Genomic DNA, 22,971 nt, shown 5'->3' with positions numbered 1-22,971 from the left:
TAAATGGAAGCAAAAAGGGTTCTCCTATGAGTCCATCCGAAAACCCCTTTTGGAAACTTTTTTCTACTCTAGTAGTCTACGTTGTATCTATCACCAGAGGGTGTCTGTTAGTCGAGACAGATGGGTTGCCTCCGACAATGTAACCAATGTTCCAGCATTCTGTTGCCCTAGGTCTGGGATTTCCGAGACTAGGCGTCTGTGGGCAGTGAGTTACTGCTCTTTTCTGCCAAGGACTATTCTATGGCTTGTTGCATCCATGATAATTCAAACGTCAACAATTAACTGGCAGTTCTTAAAGGGATAGTTCGGGATTTTGGCAATGAGGCCTGTTATCTACTTCCCCAGAGAGATGAACATGTGGATACCATTTTTAAAAATCCCAAAGTATCCCTTTAAGTATTGTCTGCTGACATGCCCATCATCAATATATCTAATTTCAAAGTTTTAAGAGAAATAATTATTGCACATAAACATTGTAATGTTTTCTTTATTACTGAACTGTGTTAAACAGCACATACGTAACATTTATCTGTGCAAATACATTTTAGTACCTTAACAACAATGAACAAACTCAAAAACATCACTTTTTTATTAATCATTAATGAATACAATAATAGTCAAAATACAGTGTATATATATATATATATATATATATATATATATATATATATATATATATATATATATACTTGTGTCAAATAAGAGGGTGAAAGTGCTTCTTCTAACGGTTATACTGACAGTCTGACAGGGGAGTGACAGGGGAGTGACAGGTTGATTGAAGCAGGCATGGCCATCTTTAGAGGCCAGGTCCATAATCATATTTGATTGTGAGGCAATGTTAAAGTAAATGTGTTAGGGCAGTAAGTGCTTATATATAACTCTCTGTATATTCCCCACATTCTCAAATGTACATATTTTTATGTGAATCCTTAAAGGCGTGTCTGTAAGATGAGGACCCAAGAGGCACGAGACAACAGAGTCTGTTCCACACAGAGCACATACAGTATAAAGTAAATACAAAATTAAATAACTTCAGGGCTGTATAAATCTAAGCCTTGTGGTTTTAAGTAGTGCTGTTGGGATTATTTATCCGTCTATGGTAGTTAAGTGATTGATTTATATCATTGATTGGACAGAGAGTCCACTCATCATGATGTGCTGGTCTGAATCAGTCAGTCCCTGGTTATAGCGGAACCAGTGCAGCACGGTAGACTTCCAAGGCCCTGATTTCAATACCCCCGGTTTACTGACTAATATTGACAAATCCAATCCTTCTCATTTTAGTCTCTTAGTTCCATAGGCAAGGCAAAAACTGTGTCATCCTCACGGCAACTCTCTCCATCTGCCCCCTGATGATCACCGACCATACAGGCAACAGACTAGAGAAATCCATTTGCTTTGGAAGCATGTCAAGCACATGGCAATTCAAGACGCAGTCCAGAGCTTTACTATATTTTCAGCCAGTAGTTTTGAAGGTGGTGCTCAGTAGCCAAAACGGTTCCCCGTTTTTTGTGCAGTCTACTACGTCATCCAACTGTGTACTACCTCATCCATTTTGTGTGATTATGTTATGAATTTTGCAATTTGAATGATATCATACAAATTTTGCAATTCATGTGATATGTTACAAATCCAATTTGTGTAATATGTTATGAATTTCAACGCCTCATTAGAAAACTGAGGAAATGCCTCCTCCCTTCTTCAAGAAGCTCATCAATGATCTGAAGTGATTGATAACAAGACTGAAAGAAATATGGTGGAAAGGAACCTTACTTTCACCTTTCCTGTCTGTCAAAATGGTGGTGATGATCAGTTGACAGGCAGATGATAATGATCCGATGACACAGGCAGCATAAAGGCCAGAGAAATGTACACAAGTGTACAGTAGGCCTACAACGGTGAACTTTTGAAATAGGAATTGAGCAGGTACCTGTTCTCTAGACCTACTCTTGGTAACCTAAACACCATGTCAGTTTAAATACCGGTAATGACACCTCTCCCTATCTTCACATCACCGTCAAATCACTGTATAGCAGATACTGTGCTATTGACATGTCTTATGTTAGTGATTTCTCAATTACATACACTATGTATACAAAAGTATGTGGACAAATGAGTGGATTTGGCTATTTCAGCCACACACGTTGCTGACAGGTGTATAAAATCGAGCACACAGCCATGCAATCTCCATAGACAAACATTGACAGTAGAATGGCCTTACTGAACAGCTCAGTGACTTTTAACGTGGCACTGTCATAGGATGCCACCTTTCCAACAAGTCAGTTAGTCAAATTTCTACCCTGCTAGAGCTGCCCCGGTCAACTGTAAGTGCTGTTATTGTGACGTAGAAGCGTCTAGAAACAACAACGGCTCATCCGCAAAGTGGTAGGACACACAAGCTCACAGAACGGGACCAGCGAGTGCTGAAGCGCTTAGCGTGTAAAAATCATCTGTCCTTGGTTGCAACACTCACAACCGAGTCCCTAACGGCCTCTGGAAGCAAAGTCAGCACTATAACTGTTTGTCGGGAGCTTCATGAAATGGGTTTCCATGGCCGAGCAAGATCAGTCTAAGATCACAATGAGCAATGCCAAGCGTTGGCTGGAGTGGTGTAAAACCCGCCACCATTAAACTCTGAAGCAGTGGAAACGCATTCCCTGGAGTGATGAATCACGCTTCAGCATTTGGCAATCCGACAGACGAATCTGGGTTTGGCGGATGCCAGGAGAATGCTACCTGCCCCAATGCATAGTGCCAACTGTAAAGTTTGGTGGAGGAGGAATAATGGTCTGGGCCTGTTTTTCATGGTTCGGGCCCCTTAGTTCCAGTGAAGGGAAATCTTAACACTACAGCATACAATGACATTCTACACGATTCTGTGTTTCCAACGTTGTGGCAGCAGTTTGTGGAAGGCCCTTTCCTGTTTCAGCATGACAGTGCCCCTGTGCACAAAATGAGGTCCATAGAGAAATGGTTTGTCGAGATTGGTGTGGAAAAACTTGACCAGCCTGCACAGAGCCCTGACCTCAACCTAATCGAACAGCTTTGGGATGACTTGGAACACCGACTGTGAGCCAGGCCTAATCACCCAACATCAGTTCCGACCTCAGTAATGCTCTTGTGGCTGAATGGAAGCAAGTCCCCGCAGCAATGTTCCAACATCGAGAAAGCCTTCCCAGTAGAGTGGAGGCAGTAAAGGGGGACCAACTCCATATTAATGCCCATGGTTTTGAAATGTGATGTTTGACGGGCAGGTGTCAATTTTTTTTATCATGTAGTGTATATTAGTGACTACTCAAGGACAGGTTTTGATAGTGAGAGGCATAGTGGGTAGTGTATACTTTTCAGGAAACCGGTATCAAACCCTGGTCCTCAACTCTGTGCATTCAACCAGCCTAGTCTGGGAGCAACAGGCAGTTAATCTAGGTCTCAGGCAAGGTCACCCATCATCATATGAGCCTACCATAGGTAGGCATACAAGTGCATTTATCAAATGGTAGGCTACTTACTGTAGGCTTACTGCTCAATGAGCAGGTGAAGGCCTTTATATGGTGTTTGCTATATCCTACTGTTAAAAGGCCATTCTGGACAATGTATATTTCTAAAAAAGTAAAGGAAGGGAGGTACATTATGCTAGTATACAGCAGTATATACATAAATCACACACATCACATTATCAACATGATCATCTTCATATTCATCATCAGGCGTTCCGCCTATTCGTTCCAGATGAGCGTCCTGTCTCGTGATCGGGTCTATATTTTAACCAGCAGATCAGCCACGTGACGACCACCGAGAACATGGCTAGAATGCTGGCCACCGACAGACAGATGGGTCCCGCGGGCGAGGGCGGGCTGCTGTGACTGTGCACGAAGATCAGGCCCATGAAGAGCAGAACCAGCATGGACAGAAAGGAGAAGATCACGCACACACAGCCCGTAGTAAGGGCAACCCGCTTGCAGCTCTGACAGCTTCCATAGCGCACCGAGTCCTGGGAAAGGGTAGTGGCAGTGGACAAGGTAGTGGAGGGGGTAGCTTGGCTCGTAGACGCCCCCGATGCCTCCTCGCGCCTGAGAGCGACGAGTGCGGGGTGCAACCGGGGAGGATAGAGGGGCAAAGCATCCTGAGGCAGAGGATCAGAGTCAATGTACAAGGGGAAATCCTCCGTTACCTTGGTATTATTGGGTAGGTTTTGTATCCGATAGTCCGGTACGGGTGTCCTGTGTCGACATATAGGGCAGCTGATGCGCCATGGACGCTCCTCGCGGAGATGGAGAGTGTTCAGGCACTCCTCGCAAAATGTGTGCAAGCATTCTAAAATCTTGGGCGCGCGACGGTCAAGGTCGAAATAATTGTAACATATTTTGCATTCATACTCCTCGTACGGGAATGCTGTCTCCAGGCTGCTCGGGTGTTCTGCTCTACTGGATGAATCTACCTCTGCCATGTCATCTTTCGCTGATCACATTCTCTACGAACACAAAGGAGCCGACAGGCAGAGATGCTGATGACCGTGTTCGTTTATCCCCCGTTCATAAAAACGCCATCATCTCTCTGATGAATTGTATAGCCGACGTTGAAATTGTTGATATATTTGTATAATCCCCACGACGTCAAAAAATGAAAATCCAGTTGTATCCCCTCATCATCAGTGTTCATATCCGCTGGTTAAAAATACATGGGTCTCAATTTACGCTTCGGGTGTGGAATCGGTGATGTAATGCTCGTGACGACTCTTCGATGCGAGGGTTGGTTAATCCGCCGGAGTGATCTGTGCTCAACCCGCATTGAGAGGAGACAGTGAGGCGGCTATTGACACACAGTTCATGGTTGTTATCTTTCCTATCCGTTGGTGGAAACCGCCCGGGTTGAAAGGAGAGGCCAATAGACACCGTTTTCAGTGCTCTCTGGGAGTCAGACAGAGAGGAGATGTAGAGATAACAAGGTCCGTTGCCATCATGCCAGACAGAAGAAATGTGCCATAATTAAATCAAAACATCTCATGAGTTTACACGATAGACTCTGTCAAAAAGTCAAAGTTCCATATTGGTCCCCCTGTGACATGAACTGTGTTCATACTGTTTTGTCTGATATCCTCCTGAGACCCAGCAATTAATTGTTGTCCTCTCTAGTCTACATCAGTTCTTGGTCCGTATCTCTGAGGCCATACAAGACACTGTATTCAGTCCTGCTTTTCAGTGATATCAGGTGTGGATGTGTGACCTTGACAACTTTATCTTCCTGGTTCTAAACAAAAATGTCTTCCATCAAAATTAGCACATTTGAAAATAAGTGTGTGTAGCCTAATTATTATTTCTAATTTTTACGAGTTTTATATTCAAACTGTTTCTAGTAGGCCTAAGTATATATCTCAGGAATAGTTTAGTGAGTTGTCAGGACTGTGTAAAACATTTTCACATTAAATATGAGCTAAATATGAGTTTATCAAGAAATATCCCTCTGTAGTGGACACCCGGATGCCGCAACTACGTTTTTCACCTACTGTAGGCTACCCATTGACTGTAATCAAAGGCAGTACAGTATGAAGATAAACTGATCACACTTGTAGGCAATGTCGTGACAACTTTGGCTCGCAAAGCTCTTGCGTAGAAACAATTCGGTTACATTCCAAACACTCTCCACTCAGCCCTCGAATTAAGTGGACACTTCTGATGACGTGTCATGACGTCTGTTTACACTTGCAGGACAAGGGTCGAGGGAGGAAGGAATTCATTTTAAATGGACCGCCCTTGCCCGGAAAATTGTCATTCGTTCATCCCGCGACAATTGTGTTTTCATCCACCGGCATACACCGGTAGCTTGTGGGTGCTGTATATATATGCACTACCGTCAATTATGCTAACTGCGTATATTAACTATATAATTATTAATATACGCGTACTGTATGATAGCTAGCAAATTAATTACCTAACTAACGCTAGCCTGCCTAGCTACTTATATATTTTATTTCTACAATTTCCAAAAGCTAACCAAACAAAAACATCATTACTTTTACGAGAAGTGTTTGTGCATTCGTAGCACAATTTCTAATTGATTTACATTCGTTTTTACTTACACTTGTATGTTGACTCAATATTGACATTAAAGTTTTGGCGGACTTTTCTTTGCAGACGTACAATCATCGCGAATTGAGTTATGGGGCGTTTCAGGCCCTGAAGTGAACATAGTTGTACACTCGCAAACTCCATTAAAAACGAGGGCTGAGGGGCCTACGTTGCAAACCTCCCTTGCTTGGCCAATCATTTGGACCGACGAAAAAATATGGCCGCGGAGATTTCCCCAAGGGCATCAAGCGAGAGTGAGTGGACAAAGGTCTTTCACGAGTTTGAAAGGCAGCCTTCATCAGTTCTAACGGCGCCAAACTGCGCATGTTTAGGCCGTCAAATCAAAAGTACTCTAATATAAAGTTGTTTTTGATGAAAATGAAAACGTGTCAGTTTGTCACTTTAACGACGTTAAAGTTAAACTACTTAAAACATTGGCTCGAATCTAGGTTGTGCCTTTAAAGTTTGAGAAAATGAACTAAGGAAGAATTGTTTGCTTCTCTCATTGATTCTCAAACCCTGACCAAGTCTGTTTGGTCGTATTTCACCAGCGTTCCCTGGAGTCTCGCGATGTTGCGCCGCTGGGTTATAGAAACTGATGTAAAAATATTTAGTGTCCCAATGAAAACTAAAGGAGACAATTTTGCACTTAAAATAAAATAGAAAAAACAATATGTATTTTTGTCTCTTGGTAACATGTTTTTTTTCTCACCCCAAACACTTATGTTATGTAAAAAATAAATAACGAATCCAATACTTTTTTTTTGTCGGGTCTCAAAAGGATATTATAATATTCGGTTGGCCTATAACCTAAATGGACAAAGGCAATTTGCACCTTGCAGCATATCCAGTTTTGGGAATATTGTAGACTAAGCCTATTTGTATGTCTAAAGTAGATACAGTTGAAGTCAGGAGTTTACTTACACCTTAGCCAAATACATTTAAACTCAGTTTGTCACAATTCCTGACATTTAATCAGAGTAGAAATTCCCTGTCTTAGGTCAGTTAGGATCACCACTTTATTTTAAGAATGTGAAATGTCAGAAAAATAGTAGAGAGAACGATTTATTATTGGGTCAGAAGTTTACATACACTCAATTAGTATTTGGTAGCATTGCCTTTAAATTGTTTCACTTGGGTCAAACGTTTTAGGTAGCCTTCTACAAGCTTCCCACAATAAGTTGGGTGAATTTTGGACCATTCCTCCTGACAGAGCTGGTGTAACTGAGTCAGGTTTGTAGGCCTCCTTGCTCACACACGCTTTTTCAGTTCTGACCACAAATGTTCTATGGGATTGAGGTCAGGGCTATGTGATGGCCACTCCAATACCTTAACTGTGTTGTCCTTAAGCCATTTTGCCACAACTTTGGAAGTATGCTTGGGGTCAAGCTTTAACATCCTGACTGATGTCTTGAGATGTTGCTTCAATATATCCACATAATTTTCTATCCTCATGATGCCATCTATTTTGTTAAGTGCACCAGTCCCTCCTGCAGCAAAGCACCCCCACAACATGATGCTGCCACCCCCGTGTTTCACGGTTGGGATGGTATTCTTTGACTTGCAAGCCTCCCCCTTTTCCTTCAAACATAACGATGGTCATTATGGCCAAACAGTTCTATTTTTGTTTCATCAGACCAGACATTTCTCCAAAAAGTACAATCTTTGTCCCCATTTGCAGTTACAAACCATAGTCTGGCTTTTTTTATGGTAGTTTTGGAGCAGTGGCTTCTTCCTTGCTGAGCGGCCTTTCTGGTTGTGTTGATATAGGACTCGTTTTACTGTGGATATAGATATTTTTGTGCCTGTTTCCTCCAGCATCTTCACAAGGTCCTTTGCTGTTGTTCTGGGATTGATTTGCACTTCTCGCACCAAAGTGCGTTCATCTCTAGGAGACAGAACGCGTCTCCTTCCTGAGCAGTATGACGGCTGCGTGGTCCCATGGTGTTTATACTTGGGTACTATTGTTTGTACAGATGAACGTGGCACCTTCAGGCATTTGGATATTTGTTCCCAAGGATGAACCAGAACTTGTGGAGGTCTACAATTCCTTTTCTGAGGTCTTGGCTGATTTCTTTTGATTTTCCCATGATGTCAAGCAAAGAGGCACTGCGTTTGAAGGTAGGCCTTGAAATACATCCAATTGACTCAAATGATGTCAATTAGCCTATCAGAAGCTTCCAAAGCCATGACATAATTTTCTGGAATGTTCCAAGCTGTTTAAAGGCACAGTCAATTTAGTGTATGTAAACTTTTGACCCTCTGGAATTGTGATACAGTGAATTATAAGTGAAATAATCTGTCTGTAAACAATTGTTGGAAAAATTACTTGTGTCATGCACAAAGTAGATGTCCTAACCGACTTGCCAAAACTATAGTGTGTTAACAATACATTTGTGGAGTGGTTGAAAAACGAGTTTTAATGACTCCAACCTAAGTGTATGTAAACTTCCGACTTAAACTATATATTTTATTAGATCCATTAAGTCTTCATGGTCAATATCATTTATTGAATAAAGGCATGTTAGCATAGCCATAACCCCATTTGGCCTCATTAGGCTATATGTTTAAAAAAAATATTAAAAGACTAAAACAAGTTAAGATTCACACCCACCCTGCATATAAACATAGACTACATTGTCATCTCAGTTATCGGCCGATTAGCATAAACTATTAGAAAAGTTACCAATCTTTTAAAAAGTAAATATAAGGGTGTGATGGCCCCTCCCTACTCTGTCTACTGGGTTTTGCTGTGCTTACTTCCTGCAGGAGATTAGTGGGCGGGGTACGAGAGGTGGGCACAGCTGGGAAGGTCGTCAGTGCTGATTGGGCACACCTGTGAAAGCTCTGCAGTGGCATAAAGGCACTGTTTCCCCGTTCAGCAAGAGATTCCTCTCTCAATGCATACCTTTGGTTGTTTCGTTGTGTCTTTGGCAGTTGAGACCTAATTTACTGATCTCCATGCCTCATCTGATTATTGTTGAGTGTTTACTTTATTTATGGAATTAATTCATGTTGTTATTCCTTTACTCAGTATGTGGTTTCCCATTGTTTGTTATAATCTTGAGCCAGGTTGTAACAACGGTTTTAAAAACAGTGGCTGATCATATCACCTAGTCTAAAGGTCAGGAGACCCATGGGGCGGCGCACCACTGGCCCAGTGTCGTCCGGGTTAAGGGAGGGTTTGGCCAGCAGGGATGTCCTTGTCCCATCGCGCACTAGCGACTCCTGTGGCGGGCCGGGTGCAGTGCACGCTGACACAATCGCCAGGTGTAGTGTGTTTCCTCCGACACATTGGTGCGGCTGGCTTCCGGGTTAAGTGGGCATTGTGTCAAGAAGCAGTATGGCTTGATTAGGTTGTGTTTCGGAGGACGCACGGCTCTTGAACTTCGCCTTTTCCGAGTCCGTAAGGGAGTTTCAGCGATGAGACAAGACTGTAACTCCCAATTGGATACCACGAAATTGGAGAGAAAAGGGGTAAATAATTACATGAACACGTCTGGCTTTGACAGCTCTGTGCTCCTGGCTTATCCCGCACCTGCTCAACTCTGTGGGATGCTCAGGGCCGCTAACATACTCTGTCAGAGTCTGTACCTGCCAGTCTATTCTCATACACCTCATAGGCTACTGTATGAGAATAGACTGGCAGGCACAAACAAACTGCTTAAATATCTGGTCTGGAGCTTGTTGCCAAGTTCCAGAGGGCATGGGGTCTGTTCGCCGCCGCCGCCAATCAGAACGGAAACTGGGCGCACCCTTTGCGGGAGACCCTGCTCTGGGATGCGGATGCACCTAACACTTGCTTGACTGCGGTGCAATAATGGGCACACTATTACCAATGAACAGGACAGCAACTCAAATTACAAACACAAGGAAACTCAATACAATGTTGTTGTAAGTGTAAACTTTTCTATGAGATTTGAATGAGTTATTGAGTTGGAGAAAGATAAGTATAGTAAGCTCCCACTGGTTTAAAACTGGTTGAATTGATGTTTTTTCCAAGTCATTTCAACCAAAACTGTCAATGTGATGATGTTGAATCAACTTGGGAAAAAGTGGATTGGCATAAAGTCATCAATGTAAGGCAAATTATGTATTCAACTGAGACATTACACAGCCTATAACAACTCAACCAAATGTGAATTGATGTCTGTGCCCAGTGGGCTATAGGCTACCTTCCCAGGGCAGGCATTAGGGTGCCTGGGCAGCCCTCCTTTCCCAACCAAATCAAATATTTAAATATTGGTCATTCATTTGGCTGAGATGTTCACCTACAGAAAGACACATCAATCTCAGATAAAGCATCCGAGTAAGCAAAACATCTCCCTTCTGTCTCGGTATGTGTAGCCCATGTATGAGATGCTGTCCGATCAAAAAAAGTATGGCATCTCATACTCTTTTCGGCCAAACCACATCAGATACATGGACTACGACAGAATTAGACGTTCATCCATGTTTCTCAAATTTCTAACTTGATCCAAAGTGTTTAAGGTTAAGTTTAGTCATTATCTCCAAAATCTTAAGGGTAAGCATTAACTCCGAAGGGTTAAGGTTTGGGATAGGCTTTACACCAAAATTTCAAAAACATTGGACATCCAACCTTTGGCAGATGCTTACACCCATCTGCCTGAAACCTACTTGAAGGTAATATGGTTCACTGTTGCCCCTAGTGGCCGGTTTCCACGTCATCTCCTGACATGGATGGACGTCCAATACTGACTTGTATCACTGAGGATGGACGTCCAATACTGACTTGTATCACTGAGGATGGACGTCAAATACTGACTTGTATCACCGAGGATGGACGTCCAATACTGACTTGTATCACCGAGAATGGACGTCCAATACTGACTTGTATCACCGAGGATGGACGTCCAATACTGACTTTTATCACTGAGGATGGACGTCCAATACTGACTTGTATCACCGAGGATGGACGTCCAATACTGACTTGTATCACTGAGGATGGACGTCCAATACTGACTTGTATCACAGAGGATGGACGTCCAATACTGACTTGTATCACCGAGGATGGACGTCCAATACTGACTTGTATCACTGAGGATGGACGTCCAATACTGACTTGTATCACCGAGGATGGACGTCAAATACTGACTTGTATCACCGAGGATGGACGTCCAATACTGACTTGTATCACCGAGGATGGACGTCCAATACTGACTTGTATCACTGAGGATGGACGTCCAATACTGACTTGTATCACTGAGGATGGACGTCAAATATTGACTTGTATCACTGAGGATGGACGTCAAATACTGACTTGTATCACTGAGGATGGACGTCAAATACTGACTTGTATCACTGAGGATGGACGTCCAATACTGACTTGTATCACTGAGGATGGACGTCCAATACTGACTTGTATCACTGAGGATGGACGTCCAATACTGACTTGTATCACTGAGGATGGACGTCCAATACTGACTTGTATCACCGAGGATGGACGTCAAATACTGACTTGTATCACGGGTGACCTGGCTGGGGCTACATCATGTAAGACAGATGGGTGCTGTTTCACTCTCTTGGATGCTTTCTCCAGTGAGATAATTTCAGCTATGGGAATTGAAGGAAAGTTGGCAGGTACACAGTGTACTGTTCAGATGCTGGAAATATTTTGGCCGAACGTGCAAAGGTAGCCTACTTTTTGAATAAGGTTTAAATAGGTTTAAAGTAAATTGAAATACAACATTATATATTTACACCTGTCTATAGAGAAATTAATTAAATCATTCAAAATACTTCACCAGAGAGCATGACTTAGCTACAGAGGATTATCAGCTTCTTTAAAAAAAAATAGCTGTGGATTGTTATAAATCAAAAATGCATAGGCTATTCCAATTTGGGCAGGGCGCGTGGCAGTAGGCCTGGCTGATTATCAAGTTGCGGCTGTCAGTGAAAAGCATCAAACATACGTGTGAAGATAATGTGCCTTGAGTATAACTTAAAATGTTGAGACAAGTAGAATGGGAGGGGTGCGCGGTGAAGATATAGGCGTGTCTCTCCAGAATGCCTTACCTGTCTACCACCAATTCTTGTGCATTCATTGTTTCATTGCATGAATTGTTTGCACTTGGATTGTTTATTTTGTTATAAATTCCTCATTTACATACAGTACCAGTCAAAGTTTGGACACACCTACTCATTCAAGGGTTTTTCTTTATTTGTAAAAAATTGTGAAGACATCAAAACTATGAAATAACACATGGAATCATGTTGTAACCAAAGTGTTAAACAAATAAAAATGTTTTTTTTTTTTTTAGATTCTTCAAAGTAGCCACCCTTTGCCTTGATGACAGCTTTGCACACTCTTGGCATTCTCTCAACCAGCTTCATAAGGAATGCATTTCCAACAGTCTTGAAGGACTTCCACATATGCTGTGCACTTGTTGGCTGCTGTTCCTTCACTCTGCGGTCCAACTCATTCCAAACCATCTCAACTGGGTTGAGGTCAGATGATGCAGCACTCTATCCCTCTCCTTGGTCAAATAGCCCTTACACAGCCTGGAGGTGTGTTTTATGGCATTGTCCTCTTGAAAAACAAATGGTAGTCACACTAAGCGCAAACTAGATGGGATGGCGTATTACTGCAGCATTGTGTGGCAGCCATGCTGGTTAAGTGTGCCATGAATTCTAAATAAATCACTGACAGTGTCACCAGCAAATCACCCCCGCACCATCACACCTCTTCCTCCATGTTCCATGGTGGGAACCACACATGCGGAGATCATCCGTTCCCCTACTCTGTGTCTCACAAAGACACAGGGGTTGGATACAAAAATCTCAAATTTGGACTCATCATACCAAAGGACAAATTTCCACCCGTCCAATGTCCATTGCTCGTGTTTCTTGGCCCAAGCCAGTTTCTTCTTATTATTGGTGTCCTTTAGTAGTGGTGCCTCTGCAGAAATTCAACCATGAAGGCCTGATTCACGCAGTCTCTTCTGAACAGTTGATGTTGAGATGTGTATGTTACTTCAAATCTGTGAAGCATTTATTTGGGCTGCAATCTGAGGTGCAGTTAATTGCCGATTTCTGAGGCTGGTAACTCTAATGAACTTACCCTCTGCAGCAGAGGTAACTCTGTGTCTTCCTTTCATGTGGCAGCCCTCATGAGAGCCAGTTTCATCATAGCGCTTGAAGAAACTTTCAAAGTTCCTGAAATTTTCTGAATTGACTTACCATGTCTTAAAGTAATGATATACTGTCATTTCTCTTTGCTTATTTGAGCTGTTCTTGGCATAATATGTATTTTACAAAATCGGGCTATCTTCTGTATTTCACCCATACATTGTCACAACACAACTGATTGGCTCACACGCATTAAGAATGAAAGATATTCCAAAAATGTACTTTTAACAAGGCGCACCTGTTAATTGAGATGCATTCCAGTTGACAACCTCATGAAGCTGGTTGAGAGAATGCCAAGAGTATGTAAAGCTGTCATCAAGGCAAAGGGTGGCTACTTTTAAGATTTTTTATTTATTTTATTTCACGTTTATTTAACCAGGTAGGCAAGTTGAGAACAAGTTCTCATTTACATTTGCGACCTGGCCAAGATAAAGCAAAGCAATTAGACACATACAACAACACAGAGTTACACATGGAGTAAAACAAACATACAGTAAAAAATACATCTATATACAATGTGAGCAAGTGAGGTAAGATAAGGGAGGTAAAGGCAAAAGCAGGCCATGTTGGCAAAGTAAATACAATATAGCAAGTAAAACACTGGAATGGTTGATTTGCAGTGGAAGAATGTGCAAAGTAGAGATAGAAATAATGGGGTGCAAAGGAGCAAAATAAATAAAGTAGGGAAAGAGGTAGTTGTTTGGGCTAAATTAGATGGGCTATGTACAGGTGCAGTAATCTGTGAGCTGCTCTGACATCTGGTGCTTAAACCTAGTGAGGGAGATAAGTGTTTCCAGTTTCAGAGATTTTTGTAGTTCGTTCCAGTCATTGGCAGCAGAGAACTGGAAGGAGAGGCAGCCAAAGGAAGAATTGGTTTTGGGGGTGACCAGAGAGATACACCTGCTGGAGCACGTGCTACAGGTGGGTGCTGCTATGGTGACCAGCGAGCTGAGATACGGGTGGACTTTACCTAGCAGGCTCTTGTAGATGACCTGGAGCCAGTGGGTTTGGCGACGAGTATGAAGCGAGGGCCAGCCAATGAGTGTGTACAGGTCGCAGTGGTGGGTAGTATATGGGGCTTTGGTGACAAAACGGATGGCACTGTGATAGACTGCATCCAATTTATTGAGTAGGGTATTGGAGTCTATTTTGTAAATGACATCGCCAAAGTCGAGGATTTACAAGGGTATGTTTGGCAGCAAGAGTGAAGGATGCTTTGTTGCGAAACAGGAAGCCGATTCAAGATTTAATTTTGGATTGGAGATGCTTAATGTGAGTCTGGAAGGAGAGTTTACAGTCTAACCAGACACCTAGGTATTTGTAGTTGTCCACATATTCTAAGTCAGAGCCGTCCAGAGTAGTGATGTTGGACATGCGGGCAGGTGCAGGCAGCAATCGGTTGAAGAGCATATATTTAGTTTTACTTGTATTTAAGAGCAGTTGGAGGCCACGGAAGGAGAGTTGTATGGCATTGAAGCTCACCTGGAGGGTTGTTAACACAGTGTCCAAAGAAGGGCCAGAAGTATACAGAATGGTGTCGTCTGCGTAGAGGTGGATCAGAGAATCACCAGCAGCAAGAGCGACATCATTGATGTATACAGAGAAGAGTTGGTCCAAGAATTGAACCCTGTGGCACCCCCATAGAGACTGCCAGAGGCCCGGACAACAGACCCTCCGATTTGACACACTGACCTCTATCAGAGAAGTAGTTGTTGAACCAGGCGAGGCAATCATTTGAGAAACCAAGGCTGTCGAGTCTGCCGATGAGGATGTGGTGATTGTCAAGAGTCGAAAGCCTTGGCCAGGTCAATGAATATGGCTGCACAGTATTGTTTCTGATCGATGGCGGTTAAGATATCGTTTAGGACCTTGAGCGTGGCTGAAGTGCACCCATGACCAGCTCTGAAACCAAATTGCATATCGGAGAAAGTATGATGGGATTGGAAATGGTCGGAAATCTGTTTGTTGACTTGGCTTTCGAAGACCTTAGAAAGGCAGGGTAGGATAGATATAGGTCTGTAGCAGTTTGGGTCAAGAGTGTCCCCCCCTTTGAAGAGGGGGATGACCGCAGCTGCTTTCCAATCTTTGGGAATCTCAGACGACACGAAAGAGAGGTTGAACAGGCTGGTAATAGGGGTGGCAACAATTTCGGCAGAGAATTTTAGAAAGAAAGGGTCCAGATTGTCTTGCCCGGCTGATTTGTAGGGGTCCAGATTTTGCAGCTCTTTCAGAACATCAGCTGACTGGATTTGTGAGGAGAAATAGGGAAGGCTTGGGCGAGTTGCTGTGGGGGATGCAGGGGGCAGCTGGGAGGAGGTGTTCTTATTCTCCATGGACTTTACAGTGCCCCGGAACTTTTTTGAGTTTGTGTTGCAGGAAGCAAATTTCTGCTTGAAAAAGCTAGCCTTCGCTTTTCTAACTGCCTGTGTATATTGGTTTCTAACTTCCCTGAAAAGTTGCATATCACGGGGGCTGTTCGATGCTAATGCAGAATGCCATAGAATCTCCAATATATAAAATCAATGTTGATTTGTTTAACACTGGTTACAACATGATTCCATACGTGTTATTTTATAGTTTTGATGTCTTCATTTTTATTCTACAATGTTGAAAATAGTACTAATAAAGAAAACCCTTGAATGAGTAGGTGTGTAAAAACCTTTGACTGGTACTGTTTGTCACCAGTAGTAAATGTACCATTAATCCCCATAATTTGGTTACATTAATTTCTGTTAATGCATGTATTAATTACAGTCATTTACCATTCTCAGAGTGGAAACTGTTTTTATAGATTTCAAAACCTGCTACACGTGTGAGAAACACATTTTTGGTTTATTTCATAACCATAATGTATGAGTTTTGACAATTATTTAATTGTCTTCTGTTTGGAGTGCTCCATGTGAGCAATGAGCATGTCTGGTTTCTCTGTCCTGTTAATGTTGAGGAAGCGTGCGGGCCTAATCACGCATAGAAGTAGACCTACACTCTTAGAAAAAAGGGTTCTTCGCTCCCCCTGGATACTCATCAAGCCTCAGTGTGAAATAGCAAATATCATGATCTGATATATCCAGTGGAAACATCATGAAATACATGAACACTTTTCCCAAAAACAGCTGTCTGTCCTGAGCTCACTGGGATGGGGAAACTCGAGGGCCCGGAATAGGCAATTTGATACAATGTTGCAAGTGTGCTAGAGTGACAGCTTCAAGCTGGACCCAATCATTGATTGATTTGATACAATGTTGCACTTCACTAGCATTAGTTAATGTCAAGACAGAAAGAAAGGGAGGCAGATGGGTGGAGTCGAGAGATGAATGTGATTGAAAGAACCATCATTTTCATCAGGATATTTTCTACAGTTTTTAATTGTCGGCCTTATGTATTTTTACTTAGTCGACAATGGAAATGATAGGCCTACTGCTGCATTGGCCTATAGGCAGGCCATCGCTGAGTTTCATGCATGCACTCATTTCTTTAGCTGCCAATGAATCACAGTGTGCTTTCGCATTTGTTGAATTTTAACTTTTTGATTAATTCAGATTTGTATGATTAACAAGTCACAATGATTTTGAGAAAATAAAATGTTATTATTTAAATGAAACTGTTCCATGAAAATATGCATATGAAAATCCTAACTGGAATGCAGATTTGTAGAAATGGAAGGATAAATTGTAAGCTTCCACAAACTTGAAACTCATGCGCGGCCTGTAAAGTGATTGTTTGACAATCAGATGAAAACATAATGACTAGCCTAAATAAACAACCCAACATCCGTGTTTGTTAGGGTATTCAAATGGAACATTACATAGCCTATAACCTGACTTGAGCAGTTAGCCTATTGTTTCGTTTACTTTAAACTTAGATACAACAGACATTCAGTATCAACAGCCGTTCCAGCCTGATGACTGTTGATGGTCTTTTGGCTGGCGCAGATGAGGATCATGTCACAACCAGTGGTGGAAAAAGTACCCAATTTTCATACTTGAGTAAAAGTAAAGATGCGTTAATAGAAAATGACTCAAGTGAAAGTCACCCAGTAAAGTCCTACTTGAGTAAAAGTATTTGGTTTTAAATATACTTAAGTATGAAAAGTATGAATTATTTCAAATTCCTTATATTAAGCAAACCAGACCGCACAATGTTCTTTCTTTAAAAACATTTTTTTTTTTACAGATAGCCAGGGGCACACTCCAACACTCAGACATAATTTACAAACAAAGCATTTGTGTTTAGTGAGTCCGCCAGATCAGATGCAGTAGGGATGACCAGGGATTCTCTCTTTTAAAAGTGTGTGAATTACACCATTTTCCTGTCCTGCTAAGCATTCAAAATGTAATGAGTACTTTTGGATGTCAGGGAAACTGTATGGGAAACTTTCTTTAGGAATGTAGTGGAGTAAAAGTTGTCAAAAATATAAATAGTAAAGTACAGATACCGCCCAAAAATACTGAAGTAAAAACACTTTAAAGTACAACTTAAGTACTTTACAACACTTGTCACAACTGGATCTGCCGCACATGGTTCTGTGTCTCTTTTCCTACCATCACACATTGGATGTCCTGATGGTGACTATCAGAAATGGCAGTGCTTAAAACATGTTTGGTCAAATTATTTTCCAAAAGACAAAATATTTTTTCTAAATTAAAATCAGAAGTAATTGCGTTTCATATCCATGTGACTCATGAGATAAAGACTTTGCAACTGACAAAGCTGTCCAAAGGCTGGAACTGATAACAATACTCTGTGGTCTTATTTTCTACACAAGTAGAAAAGGCCATATACAAATACTGTAGTTGATCTCACTAAATGTTCATTTGAGGCTACAAGTAGTTCTCTTGGTCAGGATATGGTTACAGAAGAGTGAAAACTATAGGAATGACAATGACCTGCAATGAGCCTCCTTTTTGTTATTATGCTGTAGGCTACTGTGCTTTTACACTGTGAATGAGTGGCAAAAAGTTTACTGTAATCAGTAACGTTTCCCTCCTCTTCTAGTATCAGATATCGCAGATCTTATATTGTGGGAGGCAATCTGTCTGTGTAGAGCAGGGTTTTCCAACTGGCAGTCAGCATTTTGGCCCTCGGGGGGGTTTCTGAGCAACAAAAAAAATCAACAATTCTAATATTTAATTCTTGGACATAAAATACTGTAAAAACACCAGGAAATCAGATCGTATAGAAATAATAATAATTGATTGGATACAGCGTTTTTCTACCAACTGAGGTACTCAAGCGCTTTACATAGTAAGGGGGAAACTCAACTCATCCACCATCAATGTGTAGCACCCACCTGGGTAATGCATGGCGACCATTTTTGTGCCAGAACGCTCACCACACATCAGCTATCAGGTGGAGAGGTGAGGAGTGATATATGCCAATTAGGAAGGAAGGGAATGATTTGGTGGCAGGGATGGAATGTGGCCAGGTTGGGAATTTAGCCATGACACCAGGGTGAACACCCCTACTCTTACAATAAGTGGGATTTTGAATGACCACGAAGAGTCAAGACACTGTCCCCACATATAATCAAGGTTTGAAATGATTGTTTTAGTCAAATATTAGATCTGTTTAGGCTTCTTGCGGCAATTTGCAGTCTTATTATGTTCCAGACCCCTGACCATCCGTCCAAGAAAAAATTGGCTTGCGGCTAAATCTAGTTGATGATCCCTGATCTAGAGACTACTCCTCTTCGAATATGCGAGGTCCTAACTCTGTACCCCCCACAGCTGTCTGCTAGGCCGCTGTATGAGAGGAGGAATCGGCTGCGATACTTCCTGTTCCTGGTGTCAGCTGGGCTGGGTCACGAGGGCTTCACCTTCCCGCCTTGCTTACACTGGAACCTGGACCCCTTCCACTGCAGACGTCTCGTCAACATCTGGCCCGTAACTCACCTGTGGTTGCAAAAAGAGATTCTTCTCTGCTCTTTAACCCATCCATCTTTTCTCTCTCTTCCCCAGCTACCTATTCAATTCATACCTGTGGTTTCATTACAGGAAAGACATGTTAAACTGTTGGAAATACCCACACCATAAGAAATACCCACACCATAAGTCAGATATGGTATGCCAGATCAGCGTGTGCCTTGGTGGTCACAGACTAATGCTTTGCTGGAATTGTTATTTAACCCATATTTTACCAGGTAAGTTGACTGAGAACACATTCTCATTTACAGCAACGACCTGGGGAATAGTTAAGGGGAGTGGAGGAGGGATGAATGAGCCAATTGTAAGCTGGGGATGATTGGCTGGCCATGATGGTATGAAGACCAGATTGAACATCCCATACAATAGTATGTTTTATCGTATGTGAAAGAGAGAGAGAGCATGCAACAATAATGCTCTTCTTCTCCTTCACCACCTCTGACCCCTTACCCCTCTCTGACTCCCCTTACCCCTTTCTGACCGGGTCCTGACATCAATGTCCCCAGGCCACAAGGAAAACATGGGGCCAGGTTGACTGGTGCTACAGGGTAAAAGGACAGAACAAGAGGGTCTCTAAATTACTCACTATTTGCAAGCACCTATTAACAATCACACAATTTCAACCATTGTATCAACTATTTATTACTGAGTTATAAACAATCTAATAATTAATAGTTTATACTCATAGATCATACACGTTCCTGCATCTAGTTATGCTTTGTCCATGAAGCTCAAACACACACACACACACACACACTCTCTGACAGTAAGTTTGTTTCCTCTCCTCCAGCACAAGGTGTGTGCTCTTTGAGCAACCTGCCCATGTTCTGCCCCAGGGGAGGAACAGTTTGGGCAGTGAACTCTGAACACCTAGACACCTCGCACGCGCACACACAGAGTTACTCTCTAGAGTGTAGTTAGACATTGCAACCTAAGTTGATCTCTAGTCTGGTCAGCCTGTTTTATTGACCTGGTCATTGCTTTGAGGTTCTCTCTCTATGGGAACCATTTGGTCAGACTGCCCTTAGGGCAAACAGCTCTGCAGTTGTGAAGCTGGTGTTGTCTAGGGTTTACGCTGTCCCCTCACACATGCACACACACTCCTCTCATTTAGCACAACACGCACCTTAATTACAGGGTAACATCGGTTGCCACGGTAACACATGTCTTTTCTTAATGATCATAACTAATGTCACTGAATTAGAGACTGAGCCTCTCCACTCTGGTCCTCTTCCTAAAGCATGCTGTATTGACAGGACTTAAACCAGCATTTATTACTTAATCAGAAAACAAACCAACAATGTTGTTTTTTATTATTTTGTTTTAAGCCTTCACCAAACCGTAGCCCTAACCTTAACCACTCTTAATGAACGCCTAAAGTCTTAACCTTTGAGTTGTTTCTGTTTTAACCTGTAACCACACGGAATTGCTACTGTAACCATGCAGAATGAATGCGTCCATAATATATCACATTTCGATGGGAAAATACGAGATCTTGTTGCAGGAACAGTCCATTCCTCCCCAACCCACCACCCTCCCATGTTGACAGATCAAAGTCCAGAGCGACACTTGGCCTGATCAATACTCCCATTCATTCAGCTAACTCTGTGCTGCTACTATCTGTTTATGACCTGCACCATCTTTAACTTATGTCTTCATGTGATGGAGACTGGTCAGTCCTTTGATGTGGCCCACACAAAGAGCCTAATGTGTTGGCCCACTGTATAGGTTGATCTGAGGACAGTACCAGTGGGATTGATATGATTGGTTGGCTGGTAACAAGCAGGGTACGCTATGTCAGATTCAAAGTGTTTAATAGTCACATGTACAGGGTTGCAGTTGTGATTGCAGGGTACAGTGAAAATCTTAGGCTCTGAGCTCCAACATGCAGGACTAAGTGAAATAAAATACAAATGGTCATAAAAAACAACAATATAAATAGCACTATATACATCATAACTATAGCAGTGATGAATAAATACATGTTCATTGGGGTGGAGGCAAAGTAAATGGTGCCTGTGTCTTGGAGGCAGTAGCCTCCAGGGAACAAGTGGCTGATTTCTAGAGATAGTGACTGTCTTTCCTACCTCCCTCCTCTTTTCACTTTCAGTCTATAAACTCTGGTTGCTATGCTAACCATGAGGATAAGAAGCCTATAGGCAGTTCTCTCTCTCATGGACCATGGTTACTCAAACACTCAATGACTATAGTCTCCCCATCTTGTCAGTAGGAAGAATCATGGTTACCATCACTATCTTTCTTTCTGTAGCTTGCACACTCTTTCCTCCCCCATCTCTCTCTCTCTAAATATAACAGGCAGAGCTAAATACAACTCTAGCCTGGGTGGAGGGTCAGCCCCCGTGTCGCACTAGCGCCATCTCCTAAGGATGTGTAGTAGACAGTCAGCGTGTACTGATTGGCGCACATCCCTGGCCTGGCATTGCCTGCACACTGCACACTCTCTCTGGCCACATACACACTAAGATTTTGCTACTGATGTACAATGCATTTGTGATACATTGTTTTTCTGCACAAACTCTCTGCTGTATCACTAAAATATCAGTTGTTTCACAACCATTGTGTCAGAACCTGAGTTCTGTGGAGAGTGTCTGTGTTACTGTAGGGGTACACAGTCAGCATCAACTGAAGACACTGTGTCAGCAGCTCATGGATGTATTTGATTCTTACAGTAGATTGTGTTACTGAGCAACTGCAGACTGTGCTCCTTTTATAGAAGTGTGCCTTGCATCTTCTTGCAAACTGGTTACTACAGACTGAATGATTACTTATTTATAGCATACTGTGTGGCCATTCTTAATGGAGCATTGAACAATCCGGTTAGCTTCATACATTAGAATGTTTTTCATTTATTCTTTGCACAGTAAAAGTGTACCGAGTTCCAACCAATCAAATGTATTTGTAAAGCCCTTTATGAAAGACTTACCCTTCTCTTCTCTGCCTCTCCTCTTTCCTTATCTTCTCCAGATGGTGATGAACATCAGCCAGGCGCAGAAGGCTGTGCTGATGCGGCCTCGCCCTCTATCGCCCCCAGTGGTTTAGCTGGAGAAGCGTGTGGAAGCTGTGTTGGACGTAATGCCAAATTCTGTAAAAGGACTTTGGAGGTGGCTTATGTTAGAGAAATGTCCATTCAATTCTCTGATAACAGCTCTGATTGACATTCTTGCAGTCAGCATGCCAATTGCACTCACCCTCAAAACTTGAGACATCTTTAGCATTGTGTTGTGTGACAGAACTGCACATTTTAAAAGTGACCTTTTATTTTGCCGAGCAAAAGGTGCACCTGTGTAAGGATCATGCTGTATAATCAGTTTCTTGATATGCCGAACCTGACAGGTGGATGGATTATCTTGGCAAAGGAGAAATGCTCACTGAAAGGGAGGTAAACACATTTGTGGACAACATTTGAGAGAAATAAGCTTTTTGTGCATGTGGAAAATTTCTGTGAATATGGAACATTTCTGTGATGGCCAGTCACCTTCAGACAGACCCACACAGCTGCTGTTTGTTTCTCTGATTGACTATAGAGTAAATGACTGTCAATCGCTCTCCCTCTCTCTCACACACACACAACAATCAATCAGCTACTCAAACACCAGCCTCTGATAGTGGTTGTGTGCACCAGCCTCAGATACAGTGGTAGTGTGCTTCAGTGGTGACATTGTTTCTGAGAGAGCATGCATATCTATGCATGTGGTGACATTGTTTCTGAGAATCAAATAAAGCACATAGCTATAGTGGTCTGGTGCAGCGGCGACTTAGTTTATGTTTCTGAGAGGGCACATAGCTATAGATGTGTAGTGGTCTGGTGCAGTGGT

The 22,971-nt window shown here is 42.3% G+C and overlaps 1 protein-coding gene across 1 annotated transcript; it reads right to left on the bottom strand.

The window, feature by feature from the left end:
- Positions 1-694: 694 nt before the first annotated feature.
- LOC135551545 (E3 ubiquitin-protein ligase RNF186-like) lies at positions 695-4,728 on the bottom strand. Its single transcript, XM_064982751.1, has one exon. The coding sequence runs from the start codon at positions 4,445-4,447 to the stop codon at positions 3,704-3,706; it is 744 nt and encodes a 247-aa protein (XP_064838823.1). The 5' UTR covers positions 4,448-4,728; the 3' UTR covers positions 695-3,703.
- Positions 4,729-22,971: the final 18,243 nt, after the last annotated feature.

Source organism: Oncorhynchus masou, chromosome 13 (genome assembly GCF_036934945.1).
Source record: "Oncorhynchus masou masou isolate Uvic2021 chromosome 13, UVic_Omas_1.1, whole genome shotgun sequence".
Taxonomy (NCBI): domain Eukaryota; kingdom Metazoa; phylum Chordata; class Actinopteri; order Salmoniformes; family Salmonidae; genus Oncorhynchus; species Oncorhynchus masou.
The sequence above is the reverse complement of the archived record's forward strand: the minus strand, read 5'-3'. Positions and strand labels throughout refer to the sequence as shown.